The sequence below is a fragment of the Amblyomma americanum genome, chromosome 1 (genome assembly GCF_052857255.1).
Source record: "Amblyomma americanum isolate KBUSLIRL-KWMA chromosome 1, ASM5285725v1, whole genome shotgun sequence".
In the NCBI taxonomy this organism is placed as follows: domain Eukaryota; kingdom Metazoa; phylum Arthropoda; class Arachnida; order Ixodida; family Ixodidae; genus Amblyomma; species Amblyomma americanum.
In genome coordinates this window covers 156375346-156400077 of record NC_135497.1, presented here as the reverse complement: position 1 = coordinate 156400077, position 24732 = coordinate 156375346, and the positions used below count along the sequence as shown (strand labels likewise).

The 24732-nt window shown below is 42.6% G+C and overlaps 1 protein-coding gene across 3 annotated transcripts in view; it reads left to right on the top strand.

Moving 5' to 3' along the window:
* The window catches only part of Cdc2rk (cyclin-dependent kinase 10), a 51380-nt gene that overhangs the window by 26410 nt on the left and 238 nt on the right, over window positions 1-24732 (top strand). The window contains exons 10-15 of one of the 3 annotated variants that reach the window (XR_013310932.1): window positions 62-185; window positions 6019-6068; window positions 10345-10434; window positions 14443-14495; window positions 21281-21362; window positions 23277-23360. Coding sequence is in view for 1 of the 3 variants with exons in the window: in XM_077647446.1 (XP_077503572.1) it covers window positions 62-185; window positions 6019-6068; window positions 10345-10434; window positions 14443-14495; window positions 21281-21362 (399 nt within the window). In the remaining 2 variants the exon portion in view is untranslated. Of the gene's footprint in view, window positions 1-61; window positions 186-6018; window positions 6069-10344; window positions 10435-14440; window positions 14496-21280; window positions 21363-23276; window positions 23361-24732 lie in introns of those variants that run through there. The other 2 variants (XR_013310933.1, XM_077647446.1) reach the window with 2 other exon arrangements.

Here is a 24732-nt window from a genome sequence, read left to right as displayed (position 1 = left end):
TTATGCGGCCAAAGTACAAAACAAAACACTCCCACTTCCTCATGTGCTTGCACGTAACCAGGGCTGCTGGCTGTGTGCTAGGAGAGCTGTTGTTGCACAAGCCACTGCTGCCAGGGCGTTCCGAGATTCACCAACTGGAACTGATCATTGATCTGCTGGGTACTCCCAATGACATGATATGGCCTGTGAGTAATCGTTTTTCTGCTCTCTGCCTTTTGGCTAGATTCCATGCTATTGCTGCATTTGCTGTAGGTAGTAAAATTTCGCAAGCAGGCATTTTACAAGCAGACACCGGCAGGTGCTAGGACACAGCTTCACACTGTTTAAATGTTCCAGCATAAGGTTTTGACATGCTTAGGATAGATGGCATTTGAGAAGTATGTGAGCCCCTTGGGAACGAAAGTGTGCATCATGCTATGCTGTGATTAACGATAGCAGCAAGAGGCAACGTTGCTGGGACGGTAATGAGAGGTCCTCAGTGTTTTAGGTGAACCCCAACACTTTCAGTAGGCGCTAAGTTCTCCTGCATGTCTTGGCTTCTGTCTTTTCGTTCCTGATGTATGCACAAAAAGCTTGCAGATGCACGGCCCTTGAAAAAATGTCTAAATGCAAGCAATAATGACTGACTGTAATAATGGAACAGTCTGCTATAAGCAGTTACAGTATAATTAGTATGAAAATAAAGTTGATAAAAGAGAGGATGTGGTTGAAGCATGCATGATTTAGGGGCCCAGGGAACTGGAAAAATTCTGTATGGAACCCAAGGGTTCTGTGGAGAACTCCTTGATACTATAGTGGTTAGTGCTTCATATTGTGCTGCAAGAACTTAAGCATCGGAAAAATAAAAAATGAGCAACATTGATGCCATCAAGTTAAGAGAGAGAAGCTCTCACTGCCTTAGCAAATTCGCGTACCTAATTTTAAACATGCAAATTTGTTACAGCACATAGGGTGATGATATGAACACTACAGTTGAGCCCTGATATATAAAACCCGGATATTTCAAGTGATTGGATATATCGAACTCACAGATTATCCCCTTTAGAATCCTGTGTAAAAGAATAGGAAAGTCGCGTAGAATATCTGACTCCAGTTTCACTGATTATTCGATATATCAAACGGCACGCTGTGCCCCTTCAGGTGGCACTTTTCCTAACAACACTCTCCAGTCACTGTTTGTCTTTGGAGACGGATAATCTGCGCGGCCTTGGGCACCTGCTGGCAGTACAAACTCGTGCGGATGTTTACGTGTAGTGGGCTTGAGGGTGGCCTATGGTCTTTTGTACTCAGTAGACCTCTCCCTGGTGTAAACAATGTGACATCAAAGAGGCGTTCCCAATGGGCAAAACCGTCCACTTTTGCTTCTGAACCGGTTTTGCATGTGACGACCGCTTCCCCGCTGCCTTTATTCTCCCAATTAGACACTTCGCTACATGTTGCAGCCTTTCTTTTCCCGATTATAGCCCCCTCAGTATGCAGCATCTTTTGCCCGTTGGACCAAAAATACATGCTCTATGACATAGGCTGTAAGAGGTCTATTTCCACGCCATATTCTGTCATGTGGTCAAGCCAACGTATCTAAAGCCTAGCCACGGCTCTCGAGTGGCATGCTTCGCTCGCTTTACTGCTGAAGGTGTTGCAGAAGCAAACTGTACCTTGATTTTGGTTAAAAGTTATTGTATTTGTAGTGTACTGGTAACAGGATTGCACATGTTATGATAGGCGGTGGCACTATCAGCTGTGGCTTCGATGCGAAGGAGCCAGCATGCAGAATTAACATGCAGAAAACCTAGGTAATGTTCAAGTCTAGCAAGGGAACAGTAGTTCACTGTAGGCAGCGAGAGCCTGGAAGTGGTAAAGGAATACGTCCTTAGGGCAAGTAGTGACAGCTGATCCGGATCATGAGGGGGAAATAACTAGAAGGATAAGAATCGGGTGGAGAGCATATGGCAGGTTCTCTCAGATCATGAATGGCAGTTTACCAATTTCCCTCAAGAGAAAAGTGCACAACAGCTGTATCTTACCGGTACTCACCTATGGGGAAAAAAACGTGGAGGCTAACGAAAAGAGTTCAGCTTAAGTTAAGAACAACGCAGCGAGCCATGGAAAGAAAAATGATAGGTGTAACGTTAAGAGACCGGAAGCGGGCAGAGTGGGTGAGGGAACAAATGCAGGTTAATAACATCCTAATTGAAATCAAGAAGAAATGGGCTTGGGCAGGGCACGTAATGCAAAGGCAAGATAACCGCTGGTCCTTAAGGGTAATGGAGTGGATTCCAAGAGAAGGTAAGCGTAGCAGGGGGCGGCAGAAGGTTAGGCGGGTGGATGAGATTAAGAAGTTTGCAGGCAAAGGGTGGATGCAGCTGGCAAAGGACAGGGTTAATTGGAGAGACATGGTAGAGGCCTTTGCCCTGCAGTGGATGTAGTAAGGCTGCTGCTGTTGCTGCTGATGATGATGAGAAACTAGGGAGGATTGAATGTGGGAAGCAAAACAAAGAGGACGAGTTCCCATAGTGTGGAATGCCAACTAGCGTCTACCCATATGCTTTGCTCGGCTCAGAACCTGGTGAGAGTCTGGCAAGTGATAAAAGGTCATCGTTCCTGCATATATGAGGCACGTAAACATGCTGCCATTGCATGGTCAGCCATAATTAGGAGCGCTGGCCGTATGCAGCTACGAGTCCCAATACGAGGGCTCCAGAGTGAGGTGTTATTATTGTTCCTGCTACACGCAATGTCTGCCTGGCTTTGCTAGGAGGGTGCTGAGCAGAAGACAGTTCACCAAACAAATGCAAAGCAGCAACTTTTTCTACAGTATGAATGGAACACGGCTCTTATTTTTTTGCGTTCTCTTTATAGGCCTGAATGTAAAAGCACTGGCTGACATATGCCACTTGCATTCTCAAGGAGCCATAGGAAACTTAGCCTTTGCATGTCACTTTCTGACCTGACCTAATGGTATTTATCCTAATGTTATTTGCAGTTTAATGAGTTCGATACAACTCATCTGCTCTTGAGATGTTTGTTTTCGTTTCAATGGACTGAGTATAGCAGAACATTTACTTTGATTGAAACAACATTGTGCCAAGAAACATTTTTTTTAATGAGGCATACATACATTTTCAATGCAACAGGCAGCATTTTAGAAATTGTAATGACAGTTTAGATTGGCAATGGTTGGCTGATTTGCTGGCTTATGGCTACTTTTCTGACTTGCCTGGTAAAAACAGTGTTATACCGCTGCCACATGGCAAATTTAATGTCATTCCCATCGAATGACATTCGCAACTAATGCCAGTAATCTGCTGCTACACGGGAACATTTAATGTCATTCCCATCGAATGACATTCGCCATCGAATGAGTTTGGGGAACTCATTTGCATTCGATCTCGAACCGAATGTGTACTCTGGACACCAGATACGCAACAGAAACAAGCGACGCAAAAAAATAGCATGTGCACTGCCAAAGTTAGAAATTGTATTTATTTAGTTCTGCTAAAGAAATATTGATTTTGGTGCGAACCTCTTGACACTAGAAGCAGTCGTGGATAGCTGTTACTCTCGGTCCCAGCAGCAGCCGACGGCAACGGTCGACCGTGAAGTAGGGCCTTTGCCGCGACCGTCGATCATTTTGGGTTGCGTGTTTCTTGCTGGTTGGCGTTCCATGTTCGTTTAGCTCGCAGGTATTTAAAGATGTAACTCAGCACTTCACCTTTTCAAAGTCGTTTCCATGCTCCGCGCGCTGCCGCGTCAACCATTTTGTTTTACATTTATTGGATTTGTGGTTGACTTTGTACTTGGATTGGCTTTTTATGGCTAAAGTGCTGGAGAATTGCCGGAAATAATATTTTAAGCTTATATTATTGTACAGAAATGTTCTCACCCGCTTTAGAAACCCCACATAACAATTTCAAACATCTTTTATGCACGCTGATGTCTTTCAATTGTACTATTTTTTTTTTCACTGATCGTCAGTGCCATCATTTTTGAATGAAATTATTTTTTACCATGTAGCACGTAAGGAGACCAAATGACATTCGATGCATCGAATGAAATTCGGTTAGAATGACATTAAATTTGCCTTGTGGCAGAGGTATAAGTCTCTTTAAAGTACTAATGTTCCATTTAACTCTATTCTCAGGCATTATAAGCTTATGAAGAGTTCTTATGCACAGAAAATTTAAGTAGCTTCCAGACATATCATCATCATTACACATAATGACTTAAGTCTGGATGGGATGTGTGGCACTGGCTATGAAAACAATGGCATCAGCTAGCTTAAGGCATTAAGTACTTTCTTGCGCTGATGTGGCACAGTCATGAACCCTGTAATAAGCCTACAAATGCTGTCACATGTTATCGTAAATCAGTAGCAGAGTACACAGAAGTGCTGCCTAGTATTTAAATTGTATTTTACAGTGATAGCTGATTGAAGGCTTTATCTGGGGTGAACAATGTTCCAGTTGGAACAATATTCCATGGTACCTGAAAAGGCCCTCTCCCATGCCACCCTTGGTTCAGAAATGATGGGGATACTGTGCAGTTATCTCATTTCGCAGTTACATCTTTGCTCCAGAGTAAAGCAGAAAGCCTAGCACTTTTCTTATCTTGTTTTTGTCATTATTATATATGCAATTTATTTCTGCATGCAGCTGGTGTAAAACTGTTGCCATTGATAAAGTGTGTTATCATACTTCATATCATTTATAGGTTGACCAGTTCCAAAATCTCAAACCTGCTAGAGGTTTTGGCTTTTATGATGATAATGATAAGATCATTATGGCACAAGGGCAACTTGACTGAAAAGTACCATGGCTAACATGTTTGGTCAGCACAAGGTCGGGTTTCTTCAGCAGCATTTTTCAATCCATATCAGCTCGAGCATGACAAGTTTGTGCTCATATGAAAACTAGTGGGCACCCGGCAACACTGAGAACTGAACCCTGTGTCTTGCACCCACGGACGTGTGCTCAAGTTTTGATCTTTTTTAGTTTTAAATAATCTTCTATTTAATCACTAGTAGTATTGCCAAAATGTGCTAGGTGTAACAAAGAGTTAAAATTTACTATTGGTATAATTAGGCATCCCTTTTTCATGCTATGTTCTATATGTTCTCAAATACACCTCAGCGATCAGGAATTCATATCGGACTTGTCTAATAATTAGCTTGAAGCCATTGAAAAGCATATGGCCCATTTCATCACATCGCAGTATGATAGACGCCTGTGTATATAACTAATATCAAGGCATCCCTCGACCTTAGCAGCTGGCCTTTTGGCACAAAATTTCAAAGCTTTGTTTCATAAATTGTATTATAACTTTCCACAGCTAAGAGACTCTTCCTTGCATCTGCCGCTTCGCGCTTCACGCCAGCTTTTTACTCTTTGAGTGTACAGCACCTTCATGGTTCCGCAAACACCTATAATAAATCCTTTCTATCCGGTACCATTGCGTTATGGAATGAGTTACTTAATTCCATAGTCATTGAAAGAGGCCCACTTAAGTTCAGGCAGTTGCTGACAGTGCATTTCAAAAACTAAAAACTTCGTTTCCTTCTCTGCATCAAATGATTGTTCCACGTTTTTGTGCATTCTTTCTTTTTTGCATGTGTGCTCTACATTGTTTTTGACTTACTGCATCTTTTTATTTTTCTTGTTTTTGTCGTCATTTCTTTCAATACTAGTGCACATTATGTTGACATTTTTTTAATATCTTGAATAGTTATGTCATGAACCAATCTTTTCTTCTCTTTGTGCTTGTTTACTCTGTAATTCAACTCATGCTATTGAATGTTGTAATATGTTACCGATCTCCCCCCCCCTTCGCTCTGCCCTGATGTAATGCCCGAACTGAAGGGCCTTTAATGGTGAATAAATTATGATGATTATTATTATGGTGCAGCCTTGGTTAAAAAAAAAGCATCTTTAGATGCGCTCTTTGGTGTAAAAGCTGCTCTGCGCCACGAAACTAGCAGTTTTCTTGTCGTATATTTCTGATTTCATTTTTCCTTGCATCTAGGGGTACTCGAAGCTACCAGCATTGGAGAACTTTACTCTGAAGCAGCAACCGTAAGTATCTTGAGTAACATGCTTAATGGTATGCCATTACTGGAATGTTTCATAGCTGTTGTTTCATTAAAGCTTCTTGACAGATCTTAGCATACAAATTTAGTGCTCATTTTCACGCAACATACTGGCTTTCATTTGTTTTGAAAATTAACTTAAAGCTGCTAAACGTAGTGTTTCAGTTATGTTGAAAGCGGCACATATGTAGGAAAGAATTCATTGCATGAATGAGTGCGTGAAAGACTTTCACTTGACCTTTAGCTTCTAAAAGGAGAGTTTTCTTTATAAATAGTTTCTAATGCACCCCAAAGTAGGTCTACTGTAATAATACGGTAGACTTGCTCTGAGGCAGATTTTTTGGGGGTTAATCCTTGCATAAGCTAAACAGCCTAAGAACTTGTTTAGTCACCCATGTAGACACCTTTCAAAACAAATATGGTTGGCACAAGCAATTTAACTTGCACACATTGCTTATAGGGGCAGAGCACTGAATTTTAAGCACCAAATTTTTTTTTCGCCGCAGCGGAAAGCTTGCTGTCTAAGGTGCTCAATTCCACAACGGTTTTGTTCGAAATGCTGTAGGCGATTTTTACTGAGAGTTCTTCGATAGGTACATGCACCCGTTTTTGTGTATCCTGATGCTGGAAATTATGATCAGCGAAAGTGATTGTAATTGCACGTTCGAAGAAGTGAAGTACCAAAGACTAATATAAATCTCACCCTCCACCAAACAGTAATTGTACATTTCTAACATAAAGTAGCATCCATTTCTGTTTTCACACCTAAAGCTATTATGGCACAGTGATTTACGCCTCGTCGGGGAAAGTTTTAGTGGACCACGGTTGCCGCTTTGTTCACGGAATGCAAAACACAGTGGTGCCGTCTTGTGACAGAAGCTAAAACCACATCTTCAGCAATGTGAGGGGTGTGTTGCTTTCTATCGAAGGCTGTGCTAGAGAGAGCGTAAACATTAATAAAACATGGGAACACTGCTGAAAGAAAAAAACAACGTGCAGTTAAAACAAATCAGTGATATTTTACTGAGATGTGGTCACGCCATGCGCTCCACCGATGATGGCAGGGTTTCACCGCAAGATGCAACTTCAGTTTGTTTTATGCAATTTTCAGTGGCAAATTAAAATAATAAATCCTCATTTCTTTGATATTGCAGTGTCAATTCTTACAGCATGAGGCACAATCTTTTCATTTCCATCATAAACTCCTGATACGATTCAGTTGGTCAGTCCCTTTAATGTGAACTCTTGGAGTGCCACAAGAGCACAGTTAATTGGCATTGTATGAGCAGACATGCCTACAGCCTGCTAGGAGCTTTAGAATCCACCTTTTGCACGAGGATGTGGCAGCAAAACAATTTCTTGCCTTCTGTATTGAAAATTGGGACAAATTCTGGTTATATAATACGTTTAGCAGCGAACCGAAGCAAAACATGCGAGTAGGCCGAACTTGGGAGCATGCGACACAAGCTGGAATGCAGTGGCAGTCAATGGCTGTGGTGGCTTTTCTGCATTGCCTAGGTGCAAACAGGTGAAGCATGACGCATGAAGCGTGTTCTTGCAGAGCTGCAACATGAAGAGGAAAAACTCAGCAGCTCTTGAGTGGCTATGGGTGGTGGGGTGAAGCATCCGAGAACTACAATGTTGTACTTATATACAAGTGGGCCGAGGAATGTCAGGGGAGTGCAGTGCATTGGTGCAAAGGGGCAAATCATCCAAAAACAACTATGAAGAGGTCTTGGCACTTTCACAATTACCATCAACAGACCGGATGTGTTGCAATGTTCCTTTTGCACTAAGGCCAACGCAAAAACGCAAATTCGTTGAGATTTCTGTGAGTACTCGAAAAAGGAGCTGTTCAGACCTTGTGGCAAGAAATGCTAATCAACAGTTTAGGAAGTTGTTGGGAAATGCCTGTGTCCTTCATTCAAGTTACATTTTTTTTTAATTTGGAGGCTTGAATCATGTGTTTTAGCACGTAATATTTCCTGCGTTTTTTTTTTTTTAGCATATCAGCGAGGTGGTTCTGCATTCTTCTGTGCGAAAAAAAAGCAAAGCACTTTTCGCATGAAAAGCCAAAAGTCGCAGCTGAATGGTTGAAGGCTGGTGTCATGTTGGATTTCAGGATATAATTTTTAAACTGCTTTGTAGATATTTTTTCCAAACTGCTTTCGATTTGTTTTTGTGCCTGGTTTACTAATGGTGCTAATATTTTCTTACTTAGTCATATTAAGCAGAAAATATAGGTCTAAGTAAGTTGTATATTTTCGGCACTAATGAGCCAAGTGATGTTCAAGGCTGAATCATGTTTATCTTAAAGGGAACCTATTGTGTCCATTTACTTTTTTTGTGTGGTTGGATTATACACACTTTTGGCTTTCAGAAGGGTTGGTAAATTTTAACTCTTAAATGTTTGCTCACTGGAAAAGAGGCTCAGTATCTGCGTTTATTTTCCAGTATTGCTGTCCTCTCTTGTTTGAATCTGATTATACTAAAGCAATCCTGTGATTGGGCCTCGAGCTTCACAATTTAGAATCAGGAAAGCAATTGCAGCTTGATAGATGAGAATTTTCTGTTTAATATGCCAAGATCTGTGCATGTCTATATTGACTTGGTGATACGAACCCCGTTGATACGAATTTCGCGGTGATACGAATTCGCGAAATTCCCCGGCCAGAGTGCATTGTGTACGATGTGCGGAATTTCGGATGTTCTGAACTCTCTCCCTCGCCTCTACGGATGATATGAACGTGCGAGCCGCGCCGCACCCTCGAGCACTAAGCGTTGCCCGCACATCGCCAAAGTTGCGATCGCTAATCGCATGGTACGCACCACGTGCAGTGAGCGGCGATGCGCGGCCTGGCCCGCACACCGGCATAATTAGTGATCGCTAATCGCGCGGTACGCACCGCGCGCTGTGATCCACTGATTTCAGATGCTGATTGACACAATGTTGGTCTTTTATTTTATCACCAAAAGGTCTTGCTGTTCCATGTTCCCTTTATTTCCGTCTCCAAAGTTCTGCATTCAACACAGCAAACTTTGTTACAGGTTGCATGTACTTAGGACCCTTAGCTTTCGGGCGAAACCTGATTTTATGCGATTGTTGTCTTAAAAGTAAGGTTAAACATGATTTCTCCCAGAGAATGAGCCTTCTGCATGATGTCGGTTTTCTAAGTCACAGAGCTAAAAATGCCGCAAGGCAATTTGTGGATATCTATTGCTTGAGATATCTATTGCTATTGTCTTTGGTCAACTGGGTACCTTAAACCTCTTTTGAAGCTCACTTTCATGAGATGAATAAATTTGAGGATAAGTTCGAAAAAGGCAATTTTGAAGTGAGAGGCCAAAACATAGCTACCGACACGACATTTTATTAAGTCACTGTATGAAGCTCTACCCACGCTAGCAGCACCCTGATCCAATGACCTTGTGGGTTTAAAATCGTCGCTGTGATGTTGAAAGTTTTCGCACTGTACAAATAAAGGCAGGCCGGTCGTGGGAGTGCTCTGTAGGAGATTTGTAACGTGCACAACGATATATTTGTAATATATTAGGAAAAAAAATCTCCAGTGGTAAACTTGTTTTTTGTGCAACCCATGATTTGTATGTTTTTTATGAAATAATGAACCGACAGCAGAACATTATATGTTTAGCAGAAAAACAAAGTTATTGTAAACTGTCTTCTGCTGCAAAAAAACGACTAAAAAAACCACAGCTGTGGAAATTTGTTCCGAATAACCCGATTTTCGCCTGAATTTTTTACTTAAAAAATATTGCAAAATTTTTGCCCCCGGAATTCTGGAAAAAATAGTCCAAAAACGGAGGACCCTACGTATGCTCCATGTTAAAGCTGGCACAGGTCCGGGCCCACCAGATGCCTCTGAAAATGTTAATCAGGCACTGTTGAACTGCTGTGGCGTCGCTGTGCCACATGCCAAGTTGGAGCGTTGCTGCTTTCTGCGCAACAGTGTGGGACACATTGAGTCCGATTGAGTGTCGGGCTATGTTATCAGTCTATGTTATTAGTCAAACTCAGTGTTCCCGCATATCACACTTGGTCCTTGAAATAATTGAGCTCGTACTAGCAGCTTGCTCGAATTATCTGTTAAAATATACGGGAATGCAGACATTCTACAGATTATATCTGAGATTTCTAATGAGCTGATATTGAATTATTCAGGTATGAGATACGCTTGCACAGTTTTTTTGGTGAAGAGCATTGAAAATTTACAAAGCACTTGTGAAATGTGTCCTTATTACAGGTACAACAACCTGAAACACTTTTTTTCCTGGCTTTCGCCGGCTGGCATCCGCCTTCTGAATTTCCTCTTCATGTATGATCCCAAAAAAAGGTGAGGCTGTAGCTTGGTTTACAGTTTTAAAAAAAATTTGAAATGGCTGCTGCTGCTACTAGGGCTATTTCTATGTACAGCAAAGTTATGTACTATCATGCTCAATATGAGCTGCAACAGGAGCTGTGGCAGGAGGCGAGATTTTGATGCAGTGCCAGTCCAGCACTACTGGAAATATGTTTACTTAGCCATTGATGAAAAGAAATATGTAGACTTAATGTTTGTGCAATTTGGATGCTCTGGATAACGGCTGATGATTTGACTATAAAGTGCAATCCCTAGCTGGTTCACTCCGGACACATTTGCAAGTCATATTGAACGCGATAGTACATCCGCAAGGCAGGCAGCATGTCCATGAGTGAGAGTGGATGTATGTTGCTTGCCTTTTGTTCTTTTATTAATTGAGGCCCTCTTACTTTGATGTTTATGGATAGATAATTATATGCCTAATTGCAACAAAAGGCTAAAAAATTTATTCAGTGTGCAGGTAGACAGGGAACCCTGATATCCTGCATTTTGTTAGAGAGCCTGTTTCGTGTTAGAGGGCCTTTTACAATGGATTAGGTTAAAGCCATTATGTTCCTCACATTATGTTCCTCATCTTGATGTGTTCCAAGGAGGAGGGAATGCATGTCTTAGAACTCTTACTTGTCTTATAGTTAGACTCATTATTTAGGCTCTCTCGGGACCATGAAAGCATCCAAATAGTAGTCAGATTTGGCTGAAAAAAAATCTCTTTACCTGATTTATAATTGTAGGGGTGGGACAGCTGCATCAATTGCGCCATTGCGTCTTTTGTAGTATTTTTTGTAGTAAACCTTTGTAGTTTAAATTCACTCTTTTGCTGCTGGACAAACGTCAGCATAGCCAGAAAGGGCCAGGGAATCAATATTTACTGAGAACAATAATAGAGCGATTTGACAAGCAGTTGTGCTACGCCATCGCTGCTGCGATGCACCCTGGGAGTTGTACTCCAGCCGGTGAGCGCGCCGTCTATGGCAGCGCAGCACGTTGTCTGCACGGCTACCAGTGCTGTTTGCATCACCACACGGCTCTTCGATGCACATCTTCAGGTTTTATAGGACAGGCGGCTTCCTTTCATCATGGAATTATGCTGTGGCAGGTTCATCGAGCAGCTGGCAGCGGATTTCACGTAGCTAGGATTAGAAGAATAGCTATCATAAGGAGCGTGTAGAAGCTGCTCAGAGAGGCAGCTGGCAAGGCTCTGTTCTCACGTTTACCTTCTTGTCGCTGTACATCAGTGTAAGTTGGCATAAGTGTGAATTTTTATGGTCTAAGCGTAGTGCTACATGTGAAGTGCATTTTAGTTGGCGTCAGGTTCTGTTGAAGGAGTTGCAGGAAAGGTCGTGGTCGGTTCCGCCCTTGTGCTGCTTTCTGAAGCTGTCCTACCTGCATTCTGCCTTGCGTAAGGCTGCAGGAGAAAGATTAGGTGAAGTTTTAGTGCCATTTTCAGGCTTCCACGAGACGTCAGCACTCGTTGCGGATATTCCATGCTCATTACTCATTTTGCAACAGACGCAAAAACGCTTTCTTTTTATGAAATCAAAACAGCAGCTGGGAGACAAATGTCGTATTGGAGATATAGAAAAGGGTGCGTTAATGTGAGATATTCCTGATATTTCCTTGCACATTCACTTTTGAGCATGCACAAATATATACTGGCCTTTTCGCGGTGCGCTATTCTGTCACATTGTCAGCGGCATCTTACTCAGTACTTCCCGTTGTGGCACCATTGTGGCACAGTCAAGCATGGTCAGGCTGGCACTGAGGTACTAACTGGTCGCATGGCACTGCTCCGACAGCTAATATAAAAACCGAAAATTAAAAAGGAAAACAGTGCTGCATTGGGCAGCTTTGAAATGAGCTTGACAGCTACATTACTAATCACTATTCAGACAAAACGCAGCCGTGCCTTTCTGATTTAAAGCACACTCGCTTTTCAGAAATTTCTTGAAAGAAGACTGCATAACTTGTTCATGCCATTCGGGTCTAGACTGAGCAGTATGACAGGGTATAGACTGTTAAAATAGAGAAGCTGACTTCTTTTCACATTTTTGTTCATGTGCGCTATGCGTATCATAAAAACTCGCCTAAATTAGACAGATGCCGGGGAAGTTTTAAGTAGCCTAGGAAACAGAACATCAACCTTTGTCGCCGCATTACCAAACGCAGCTGAAATGCTTGCGGCAATATATTAAAGCAGTGCAAGAGCTCCTTGTCGCAAAAAAAAAAAAAGAAAATGTAGACTGCTTATTGCAGTATTGTGTGAATAATGCAGAGTAATACAAACCAAAAGTATAAATACTACATCCTCTCGTCTAGACTTGCGGTAATCGTGCATAATTATACCCATTGTCCTGCTTCAATTTAGGCCCTGTTCTTTAAGATATAACAGATAATTCAGTAAAACATGATGTTAAAACTGCTTATTCGGTATATTTATGGTTGCTTCTATAATAAAAGGGGAAAAAAAGAAACAAGCATGTGCCATGTCTTTTTTTTTTTTACGCAAGGAGCACAAGCGAATAAATAAAAACGTTTTGTGACATGGCCTACTGGCTGGAATGAGACTTGGGAAATTGTCTAGAAAATCAAGCGGCCAGAAACACTAACATCATCTGAACAGATTAAAACGCTTGTATCGCCATGCGTAAGAATGTGTTTCTGGTCAGTGACATGAAAGTGAGGGACAAGTGCATTTTGATCGCCACCTGCACCATTTAAAACCCAAAGATTCGAGTGACAAGTGTGGCGACCCGCTGCAGTCACCACTTCCCTTGTCGCAGCAGCTGCTACCCCTCTCAGAGCTGCGCCTGCGTCTGGTTCCTTTAACAGAATGCAATAAATCCTGCTAATGAAAGCTACTGCGAGCGAATCTAATGCCATTCAGAGCGCGAAGGCAAGCGGGCTGCCGCACAGGCAGCGTTGCGGACTACAGCCAGGGTGGCAGTTTGGTCACTTCTGGTAAGCGCGCACATGCGCAGTGCGCTTTGTGAAATCAGTCTATTGGATGGTGGTATCCTCACTTTCCCTTTAAATACCCTTTTCATTTGTTGAATACAAGAAATGCCTTGGAGACTATGGGCACCTTAAGAACAGTGACCTGAAAAGATGTTCCCCAAATTTTCTAGGGGAGCAAAGAAATTAAATGTGCAATATTTAGTTTTTGCTCCTCACTCAACTCGAATTCTTTCCCCTGTTTTCCTTCGTCGTGTTCCTCCCGGAGCACTGTCCTGCAGCCAAGGCCACAACCGATGCCGGACCATGGCAAACCAGCTCCCACCTACATCTTGAGTGGTAGTGTTGGTAGTGGCCCTTTCGCTACAGTTTTGCCACTTGCACTCCGTTAGTGACTGCTACGTACCGTATTAAACCATGCAACTTGGCTGAGGCGTACACAGTGTACTCGATGAATGTGATAACTTTACAAGGTTAATGCTGGTTCAGTTCTGTTTTAAGAAACAGTTCATTGCCTTTGAGCCAGGAGTCCTCTATGCTCCTTTTTTTTTTCTTTCAAGAAGAGTGTGTCATATGTTAGCTATTGCTTTTATGGCATCATGCTGATGCCATCAGAACCTGGTTGGCATATGTCATAATTCCAGTTGCAGCTTTTTAAGTTTTTTTTTTCTGCATCATCTACGTTCTGCAATGTTTGGAAGAATTGTTTTTGAAACTGCAGTTTAGAGGTCCATTTTCACTGAGCTTGTGATTTGGTGTATATCGTAGATGCTTTGTTTGTTATTTATTGTTTAGTGTAAATTTTGTTACTTTAGTTATGAAATTACTTTTTGCACACGGCTCACAAATCTTAAGGATCACAACTGTCACGTGTACCACATTTTTGCATGATCTAGTGGTCACTATATCTGCGCTTGTATGTGGATGTAGGTATATGTTTATTATAGGGCAGCAGCTTGTTTAAAAGTTCCATAATTAGGAGGGTGAACTTTGCTGCAATGTCTACATTGGCCTCTTTGGGATTTATAGGGCCACTGCAGAAGAATCGCTTCAGAGCTCCTACTTCTCCGAACCTCCATTGCGTAAGCATCAATTTATTACTAGACGTGGTTCCCATGATTATGCATGTTCGAGTACAATGCACAGATGTGAATATTGCATTGAGTAAGCTTTGTGCAATGTTCACACCTGCTGGAAACATATTGTGCAATAATATTTGGATAGGCTACCTTATAACTGTAGCCGGGCCACCGCGGTGGGTCAGTGGTTATGGTGCTCGGCTGCCGACCCAAAACACGCTGGTTCTATCCCAGCTGTGGCGGTCGTATTTTGATGGAGGCTAAATTCTGGAGGCTTATGTGCTGTGGGATATCAGTGCACGTTAAAGAACCCTATACCCCGTTTCATACATAGCAGGTGACGCTGCCATAGATATCGCGCCTGTTTGCGCAGGTGAAGTCCGCGCCCAAAAAGTAGTTTGCTCTACAGCCAAAGTCAATGCAAGCATATTTCGTTGCAAAGGATCTTAAATGCCGTGAATGCAAATTTCCGACTTTGGTTTACCTCTTGCCACATTTTTGTTCTCAAACTCATCGAGACTTCGAGAAGTAAGAATTACATCCGGCAGTATGGTACGCGGTTGGCAGGGAAAATCACTCTTACTCAATCCGCGCCCAAAAGGTAGTGCACATTCAGTGAAAATTACAGCAAGAGGGCCCGAACACTGAGCGCTTAACAGCTTCTGCCGTGATATTCAAAGCTACCACATCGTTTTATACCACTCTTTGTTTTCATCCAAACACTCACCGGAGTTTCAAAAAGAGCGAATGATACGTGGCAGAGTAATATGGTTTAGCAGACGTGCTATTTCTGCAGCCTCCGCGGCATTGCTTGCTATGTGTGAAACAGAGTATAGGTGGTTGAAATTTCCGGAGCCCTTCACTACGGCGTCCCTCATAGCCTGAGACGCTTTGGGAGATTAAACACCTATAAATAAAATAAATTATAACTGTAGCCACCACGGTGGCTCAGTGGTTGTGGTGCTCAGAAGCTGACCCGAGAGATGCGAGTTCAATCCAGGCCATGGTGGTCGTATTTTTGATGTAGTGAAATGCTAGAAGCCTGTGTACTTTGCGATGTCGGCGCACCCCAGGTGGTCGATATTATCCGGAGCCCTCTACTATGGCGTCCCTCACAACCTGAGTCGCTTTGGGACGTTAAACCCCATAAATTCAAATCTTTGTTGTAACTGCAACTGCCTGCATGCTAAGCTGTAATTGTACCCATAACATTACTTGTGTTAGAGCTGAGTTGCCCAGATAGAGGTTTATACAGTAAATGCTAGTTAATTCAACTGCTGTTAATTCGGAAATCCGGATAATTCGAACTCCCGGCTTTGTTCGGCCTGCGCCCATGTAAGTCTATTGCATCGGACGCTCAATAATTGGGACACTACAGGCCGCTGCGGTGGCTCAGTGGTTATTACGCTCGGCTGCTGACCCGAAAGATGGGGGCTCAATCCCGTCCATGGCGGCCAAATTTCGATGGAGACAAAATTCTAGAGGCCTGTGTTGTGCGATGTCTGTGCACGTTAAAGAACCCCAGGCGCTTAAAATTTCCAGAGCCCTTCACTACGGCATCTTTCATAGCCGGAGTTGCTTTGGGATGTTAAGACCCCATAAACCAAACTGATTGGGACGCTGCGGGTCTTGCACCGGTTAATTTGAACGGGCTCCTGAAGGGTGCCGTGTCCCGGTATATCTGGCGCAACAAGAGATCATCAAAATAGCCCTACTCTAAACCTAAGTCCTATGCTGCCTAGCAGCCCGCACACCTCTTTCGTGCGTGCCACAGCAGGCGTGACGGCGAACGGATGGATAGCCCTGAATCCGAGAACTCCGATCGCTTAGTATAGGTTTTGCTTTTCTGAGCTTTGCGCCAGCCTGCAGCGAGGTCAGCACTACCAGCCAGGATCAGCCAGCCAGCCCAACCCAGCTGAGCACCATTTCGAATGCTGATTGGCCCGTTCTGGTGTCGCTGGAGTTGCTTGGCATTTTTGAGGTAGCTTCCACGCTAGTGCTGGCAAGCTGTGAGACAGTTGGAAGCTAATGTGCTTGTTTCTTCGCACTAAAAAAGCAGACAGCGCAGAGGAAGAGCGTAGCGAAGGCAGGCAGGCACATCACATATCAATCAGGGTGGTCAACAAATGATATTGTCTGGGGCACATACATCACACAGACTTGAAGATATCTGCATGGATGAGGAGATTGGCCGTGTCAAGAGGGAGGGCAAGCAGGTTTGGTTTGAATCTTCATATTTGATTGCGGTGTGCATGGCTCTATTGTTTGCAAAAACATTCACGACTGCCTGACCTAAGCACTGCACTTATTTGTTCAAAATGTCGAAACCAAATCAAGGACACTTTAATAGTTGTGCCCTGAGCTCATTGCTCTCCAGGGCAATGTAGTTATAGGTTTTGACTTTCCATATTGTAATTTTGGCCAGTGCAAGAGGATGAAACTCTGCAGAAGAGTACTTCAGTTTGTTGCACTAGTTAGGGAAGACCACAGACGCATGTGCAATGGGTACCTCTTGCTGCCTCTAAGCTTTACCTTGTGATACAGTCTCTCACTTGGCCTCAGAACTTGCTTTTTCTATTATTGCCTACTTACCTTAGTAACATATTCTTGAAAATTCATTAACTGCGAACATACTATAAATGTCAAAATAAAACTAGGCTCTTTCTTTCAATACGAGTACATATAAAGACACCTTGGTAGTTAAACTTGATATTTAGTGTTGTGCTTTGCCATACTTGTACCCTGCCATTTGAGTTCACTAGTGTGTTGAACTCTGCCTTATATATTTAGTAAATCGAATCTGTGAGGATGTTCTGCATATGGCAAAGGTAGTTCTATTAAATAGCCCCCTGACCTGACCAGGTCGGGCCATTATGATTTCCTCTGCAAAATATTAGTCATGCATTCCCTGAAAGGGTGCAGAAATTCAAATCAAAGCCTGTACTCACTCACTGAACATTTAATCCAGTCTCGCCTTCTCCTCTGGCATCCAAGGGCGCAGCTGTGATGACACAGCCACAGAACATTTCATTGGTCTTTCGTTCGCTTACGGGTGAATGGAGGATGATCTCTCGTCTCCTAGTTACTCTTGCTCTATTTTATTGTTCTGATTGTTTTGGTAAAGAAAAAAATAGTTTCATTTTAGTTTCTTTGCCTTGGTCCATTTGTGTCTTGTAGAGGTGTTGGTACTGTGTTGTCCGTTCAACGTTCATCTTGTTCATTTATTTTCATTTTACCATGCTCACAGGCACACCAGTCTGCACAGAATGCTGCTTACATGGTTCCGTGCACTTGCCATCTAATATTGATGCATAATCGTGTTTCATGCTTAATACGGTGCACCACAAAGTTCTGTCTCGAGAGAACAGGTGCATACCAGTAAGCGCACAGAAGTGCTGCCGTAAATATGTTGGGAAGGGAAGCCAAAGGCAAGGAAAAAGTACCTGGCAAAAATTGAGCTATGACATAGGCATCTGGCACCTCCCATAAAAGCAGAGGAGAAGGGGAGATTTTTCTTGTGAAGCCTTGCCTCTGAGGCAGGTAAGAGAGACGAAAACAGAGAGCGCACAGGAGTGAGAAGCGTGGCAAAATAATTTGATTACAGTGGCTGTAACTGTGCTTTTGCTGAGTGTTTTGGAAAAAATTTGCAGCCACAGGTTCCAGAGACAGTGCCTGAAAACCACCAGAGTATCACAAATTTTTGACCAGGTGTAAAGGGACAGCTTCCATAAGTGTGATGTTCACACGCTTGCTGGCCACTCACACCAGTTCAGAAGCAGTTGCTTTAATTTGAGTGATCAGGGGAAACTTTAAATAGATACAAACTTGTACATCTTGCATGCCATACTTGTATCACATGATCTGGGGTGTTTCATTGCAAGCGGCACCTGCGTTGCAGCATACAAATTGCAGAAGTCCACTCTACCATCCATAGTAGCCAGTTGGGTTTGCATTTTCCTAATCCCATAGGGGATGTCTCATCTGTGCATGCATAATGCAGTAGAAGTGATGTAACTAAAGTCTAGTTATGTTCAACACTGATGGAAGAAATATTTGTGCAAAGTATTGTACCACAGCATGCAGCTGTTTACTAAGATGGGACTTGTGCTTGGTGACCATGCCTCATTTATTTATTTATTTATTTAGAACATACTGCAGGCCTACAGTAGGCCCAAGCAGGAGGGGCGAGTACATAATATATGCAAAAAGAACAGGTTTAGCAAAATTGAAAAAATGTTAAATACAAGTTGTAACACAAAATACAGCAATAAATACAAGGCTCAGATGCAAAATACAAAAAGTGAACGAAAAAAAAAACGGCTCTCAAATTAAATGCTGTGAAGAAAACATTGAGTCCAAAGAATCAGCTCTAGTTAAGAGATCTGGCGAACACCTGTTCCACTCCTCAATGGTGCGTGGAAAAAATGAGTATTTAAAGGCGTTAATCCTAGCACTGTAAGGGGTTAATGATTGTGTATGATGATTTCGTGTTTGGCGCGTAGTGTTAGGTTTAAGGAAGGGGTCTGCATTCATAGACAGTTTATGGTTTTTTAGTAAGAAAAGTAGTTTCAGTCTTAGAATTTTCCGGTGCTGAGTGTAACCTGCAGCACACTGAAATTGGCCAAAGTTTGCTGCATGAAACTGAGTGAGACTGGCGGTGCTGGAAAGTTATGCACTTTACTGTCAGTTGAAAAGTAACGATTTCTGCAGTGTCCCTGCATGTTTGACACAGTGTATTATGGCGTATTAAATTAGTATGTAAATTACTTAATTAAGCACAAGCCACAGTATGGCCACAAAGGCATGCTGCAGGTCGTATTGAGTGTGAGTGTGCACAGCACATTTTAAAAAGTGGTACAGCCCGCTGACAAAACAGCTGTAATTCAAACAGTGTGCACTGCAGGTTAAATCAGATTTAATTCCTGTGTGTGGTGCACCAAGCTAATTTTAAAGTGCAGGTAAAAGTGACATGAAGGGAATGAATAAGAGAAATAATATGTTACTCTGACTAGTAGACTATATTGCGGCGGCTCTACTAGCATTTTTTCTGTCTGAAGAGATGACCCTCTACCTGAGAAAACTGGGAATGAAGTCACTGATTTCTTCTCCCATTTACATCCCTAAACAGTGGAGCAGCTACATCATTTTTACAGTGTAGAATCTCCAAAGCTGCCAGTGAATCAGTGAATGATTCATTAGTTTGAGTAAAGATAAAACCACTTCATCTACCAACCAGACAAGCCCTATGGTACAATATATGCCATTACAGTAGAATCTCGATGATATTATTACGGCTGATATGAATTTGTAAAATTCCCTGGCCAGAGTGCATTGTGTACAATTGGCAGAATTTCGGATGATATGAACGCAAGAGCCACGTCTGCGCCTGTGAGCACTCTGCCCTCGCGTGCAAACGCAGTAATCATCAGTCGCACCGTACATATCTTGAGTACTGAGTGGCAGTGTGTGGCCTGCACATCGGCAACGCATCGATCGCCAGTTGCATGGCGCCCTCCGGGCTCAACAAAAGGTGGCACACAGCCCATACATTGCTGACATCGTGGTCGCCATTTGCCTGGTAGGCACTGCGAGCAGTGAGCAGTGGCGTGTGGCTTAAATAAACCCTGTTAGCAAAAAACAAATCTGTGAATTCGTTTCCTGTGCTTACTGCATGAAGATGCTTGTTTTTGGATGAGACAAACATCTTTCATATCACTGTGATATGAATATCATCGAAATTCTACTATAGATGGCATCATCATACTGTTGACTCCGCATCCCACTTTTTATGTCCTTCCTGCCAAATGTTATATGGCCCTTCCTGGCACAGTACGACTCCTGGCATAGTTCAGTCTTGCGTGATTTGAAGGTTACCGCGTTTTGCAAACAAAATGGACTAATAAATTTTTTCTGGTGTAACAGTCGCATAGTCTGCAATAAAACTGTTGGTCCAGGATAGACTAATCATTTGGCTAGCTAAATACATATAGTATTCCTTTTGGCCTTTTTGCTAAAATAAACTGCTTAAGAGGAATTTAATGCAAGTTGCTTAAACCTGCAGTGGTCACCTTCGAATCGCTTCGGACAGTACATTACATGATGTGCTGGGTGAGAAGTGGTGATCAAGATATGGCAGCAGCACTGTCAGGCAAGAGCACGGATACCCCGAGAGTTTGTACTTGGCTTGTGTTTATCAACTGCTCACAGTAGGTTTTATGTAAGCCAAGCGGGCAGCATGTGTAGCGAGTGGCACTTTGTATTCTTGTAGTGGGCAGCACTCGCTGCACTGCATTTGTCCATCAGCACTCTGTGTGCTGCTTTCATCCCGCTTTCAGCATCGTAGTGGGGCTGGACAGGAAAGTGATGAACCAGTCATGGCCAGTGACGATTGCATGTGACCAGGTGCAGTTAGCCTGCATTCACATGGGGCGTTGCTGTGTATCTTTTACTTTTGCATTATTTTTGGCAGCTCTGTTCTTGGTAAAAGTGACTTATTTGCTATGTCGAGACACTAATTGATCAATCTAGCCTGGCTTAGTCTTTCCTTTCGGTGTTCCCAACCGAATCAAGTCAATCATTATGCTTCTGTTGGTGCACCTAGCTGATATTCAGATAACTAAACAGTTTAATGCCAAACAGGTTTTGTGATTTACTGAAGTTCAGGCCATCGCTGGTATGCTGCATTGAAAAAAAAATTCTGGCGTCATTCCTTAATTCTCCCCATGTTTAATTTTGTAGTGTTGCTGCATTGAGTTGGAGCAATAATGCTTTTTGCTTTCACTGTTTAGCCTGTGAAGCAGAGCTGATGCCTTCATTCCCGCAGCATCGAAACCTGAAGCGAACAGGAGTGGGAGACCTCTCAGAAGAAATGTAAGCATTATTGCTAGTGGCATGTAAGAGCCAGCAAGTGGCGGCACACACTACTTGCTATATGGTTATGTTCGTTGCTATAACTATCAAGGCCGCCTGACTACAAGTAGAGCGGTCTTGAGAGAGCATAGAATATCATGTGGTTACTGTCTCATCCTATTGATGGAGGGGTTAACTTAAAAGGCGGCGGGACACACTTCACCTACAAGTACCTGTAGAATGCATTTCAAATTTTGAAATATGTTTTCTCTGTGCACTGAACAAAGCTTTCTTTGTACTGTTTCTATGGGCACTAGGTGGTACTTGGAAGCACAGTAAAACCAGTATTAGTGACGTTTCTCTTTGATTCATAGTAGCTTCAGATGTCCCTGGATGGCTTATTTCCCTGTCCTATGAATATTGTGCAACAACAGTTCAATGATAATTGTTTAAAGGCCAAATCTTCAGGTGAATTATTAACAGCACACGGCAAGACTTGGCACACCAATTCTGCTTCGTAGGCTTGAATTGCTATGATATTCGCATCGTGGTTGCACTGTTTTGTATGCCACCCCTCATTTTTTGTCTATAAAATTGCATGCATGTCATACACGTTTTCTTATTTCCTGTGTCGTGCTTTGTCTCCCCCATAGCTTGGTATGAAAGGGGCAGAGAAATCAACAGGCTTGTTATCCCTTTGGCTTTGTTTAGCATCTCTCTAAGGTAAAAATACTATAACAATACCGGGTAAAGTTCTTTTCTAGATTCCTCTTGGTCTTTGTAATTGTGCACAGTGCTTTTCGTGCTACAGGCACCAACATTTGGCGTGGGTGTGGGTCAGCTTTTAGTTCATTTATGAACTCCGGCTTTTCTAATGGTCAAGGCAACGATAAATGCTGTTGGCTAATAGCTGCAGGAAATCAAAGCACAATGAATTTGGACTTAAAAAGTTGATGTTAGCAAGAGCCTTGGGCGACAACACTAATCTGCTGCATTCTGATTTGTGCCCACTAATAAGATGACGGAGAAAATAAGCGCGTTTGGTTAGTAACTGAGATAGCTCCACAAACTCAAAGGACAGCCTGAGTAAGTTGTTAATGGAAGTAAAAATTTCAGTGATCAGAAGGCTTGGAAAAGCAGAGAACACAAAATTTTACTGTTTGGAAGTAAAGCTAGTGGCTTTTGTAATGGGTTTTCAATTACCGCAAATAGTTCTAATTTCATTTCTCTTGTTCAGAGTTCAGAAATTGTTCCACCATGGGCTATGCATGGTGTTGTAAATAAAGAGTGTGTAGTGTTAACTGTGTACAGAAAAGGATGATGTGTGCACTTGCATGCTGTATGTGTCATATCCACAGCTTATTTATGTAGGTATTTACGAGATAACTTTTCTTCCCTTTTATTTGCTGTTGAAAAAACAGATTTAGTGTCAGTGGACTTGCAGGAAAAAGTGCTTTCATTGTTCTCTGTTTGGTTATTAGTTATAAATTTAAAACAGTGGCCCAACCTTTCTTTTTTATGCGGGATTTTTTATTGTGTAAGCGCTGTCACTGGTATAGTATGTCATAATAAAAACTCTACATTTGCTGCTAGCCAGTGAAGTGATCTGAGGTGCCAACTTAGACTGTGGAGTGGTTGCTCTAGAGAATGCGTTACCTTTGGCACTCATGAAATTGGGGGGGGGGGGGGGGGGGGGCTCCATCTATATTCTATATATGTGAGCTCCATCTACATTCTCAGTGCTATCATCCGCAGTTATTCTGTGATGCGCAAGTGGTTCATTAAAATGACTTCAATGTTAAGAAAAATAAAAATTGTCATTGCAGAAGGTGTCAAAATATCTTGCATATTTAGCATAAATGATTTTTACCATTGATACACTCAGCAGAGGTGGAAAAAGCACTTCACTGAGTGATATTTATATGCCCTTACCAGGGACCGTGTCTGGCTTGAAAGTGAACTGGCGTGACATGCAGAAATGGCAGTGAGTGCCAACCACCAGCAGTATAAGTATAATGGGTAAATAGGCTTTTAATATATTGAGCTCACTTTCTCAACCTAAACCTACGTCTGTTTGCTTGCAGTTCAGTTAGATTAGGTTGTGGTGCCACGTTGAAAAGCAACAGTGTGGAGAAATCTGCAAAATGTAACATTTGCAATTTCATGAAAAACCGAGGATTAATGCTGTGAATGGTTAGCAGAATGGTTCAACTGTCTGCTGCAGGTGCCCACAGAAGTTTCTGAAACCTGCAAGCCACAAAAATTCTGAGGGCACTTAAGTCTGCTTGCGTGGAGGAATGCAAAAGTGTGTTTTGAGGAAAGGAAAGGTTTTTCGAGGAACGGAAAGGACACAGTAGCTCTCAGATATCGACATCTCGGTGGACACCTCAGCCGCGCCTTAAAGCATGCAACTGAAGGTGCATGTGTCATCGGGCCAATGCAAGTCTCAGAAAGCATGCAGTTGAAGGTGCATATGTCATTGGTTCGAACCCCTGTTGCAAGCTAGCCTCCAGCTTAACCAAAACATGTAAGCTGTATGCAAACAGAAACGCTATGACACCGATCAGAATGCTGTACGATGAACGGTTGCTCAAAATTTTGGTATATATTTGGGAATACTGCCATCACATTGAGGTCAACCAGTGAAGAGATTGCTGCGATTTACTCTGCTCCTGCAATATCTGTTGCTCAAACCAGCGTTGTTGCTTCGGCAGACGCGGCTTTGCGCCGCATGTCTGTTTCCATCATTAGTTAGTGGTAACGTGTCATGTGCTTGGTTTCGGCGGCGGCTGAGTGACGTCGTAGCTGTCACCTGGTTTCTCCTTTGTTCAGTTCGAACTCGTGCACACGGTGAAGAAGCTGCGGAGGGGAGTAGTAACGCTTTGTTAAAGAAAAGCAGAATTTCCTCACTGCCTAGAGGCATGGCCCGATGTGGAGATGTTCACTGTGGAGGTCGCGCAGGGAAGTGGAGCACACCCTTCAGTTCATAGCTGCATGCCTGGAATGCCAAGCGATTAAGCTTTTTTGTGATTTCCATGTTCTGAAACATTTGCGGGCACCTCTACACTTGGCAGTGTTGCTGCTTACATTAATACATTTTAAGGCATAAGGCATCCCCATGTAGGACCTGCATACCTCAAACACAAAACTAATAACTTGTGAAGTAGACAGGTATATATTCTAGAAATTTTATTACCGTTGTGTGCTCTGGCGATATCTGTCATCATATGCAAGTAAACCTTGCACAGTGAAGGTAGTACATCCCACAGGATAATGGCGGGGATGAAAAATTGAGTTTCATCATATGTTTTGTGTATCTACTGTTCTGCAAAAAAAAAAATGTTTTTTTGTATTGCAGTAGTACCTTGGTGTGCACTAAACATGGCACTCT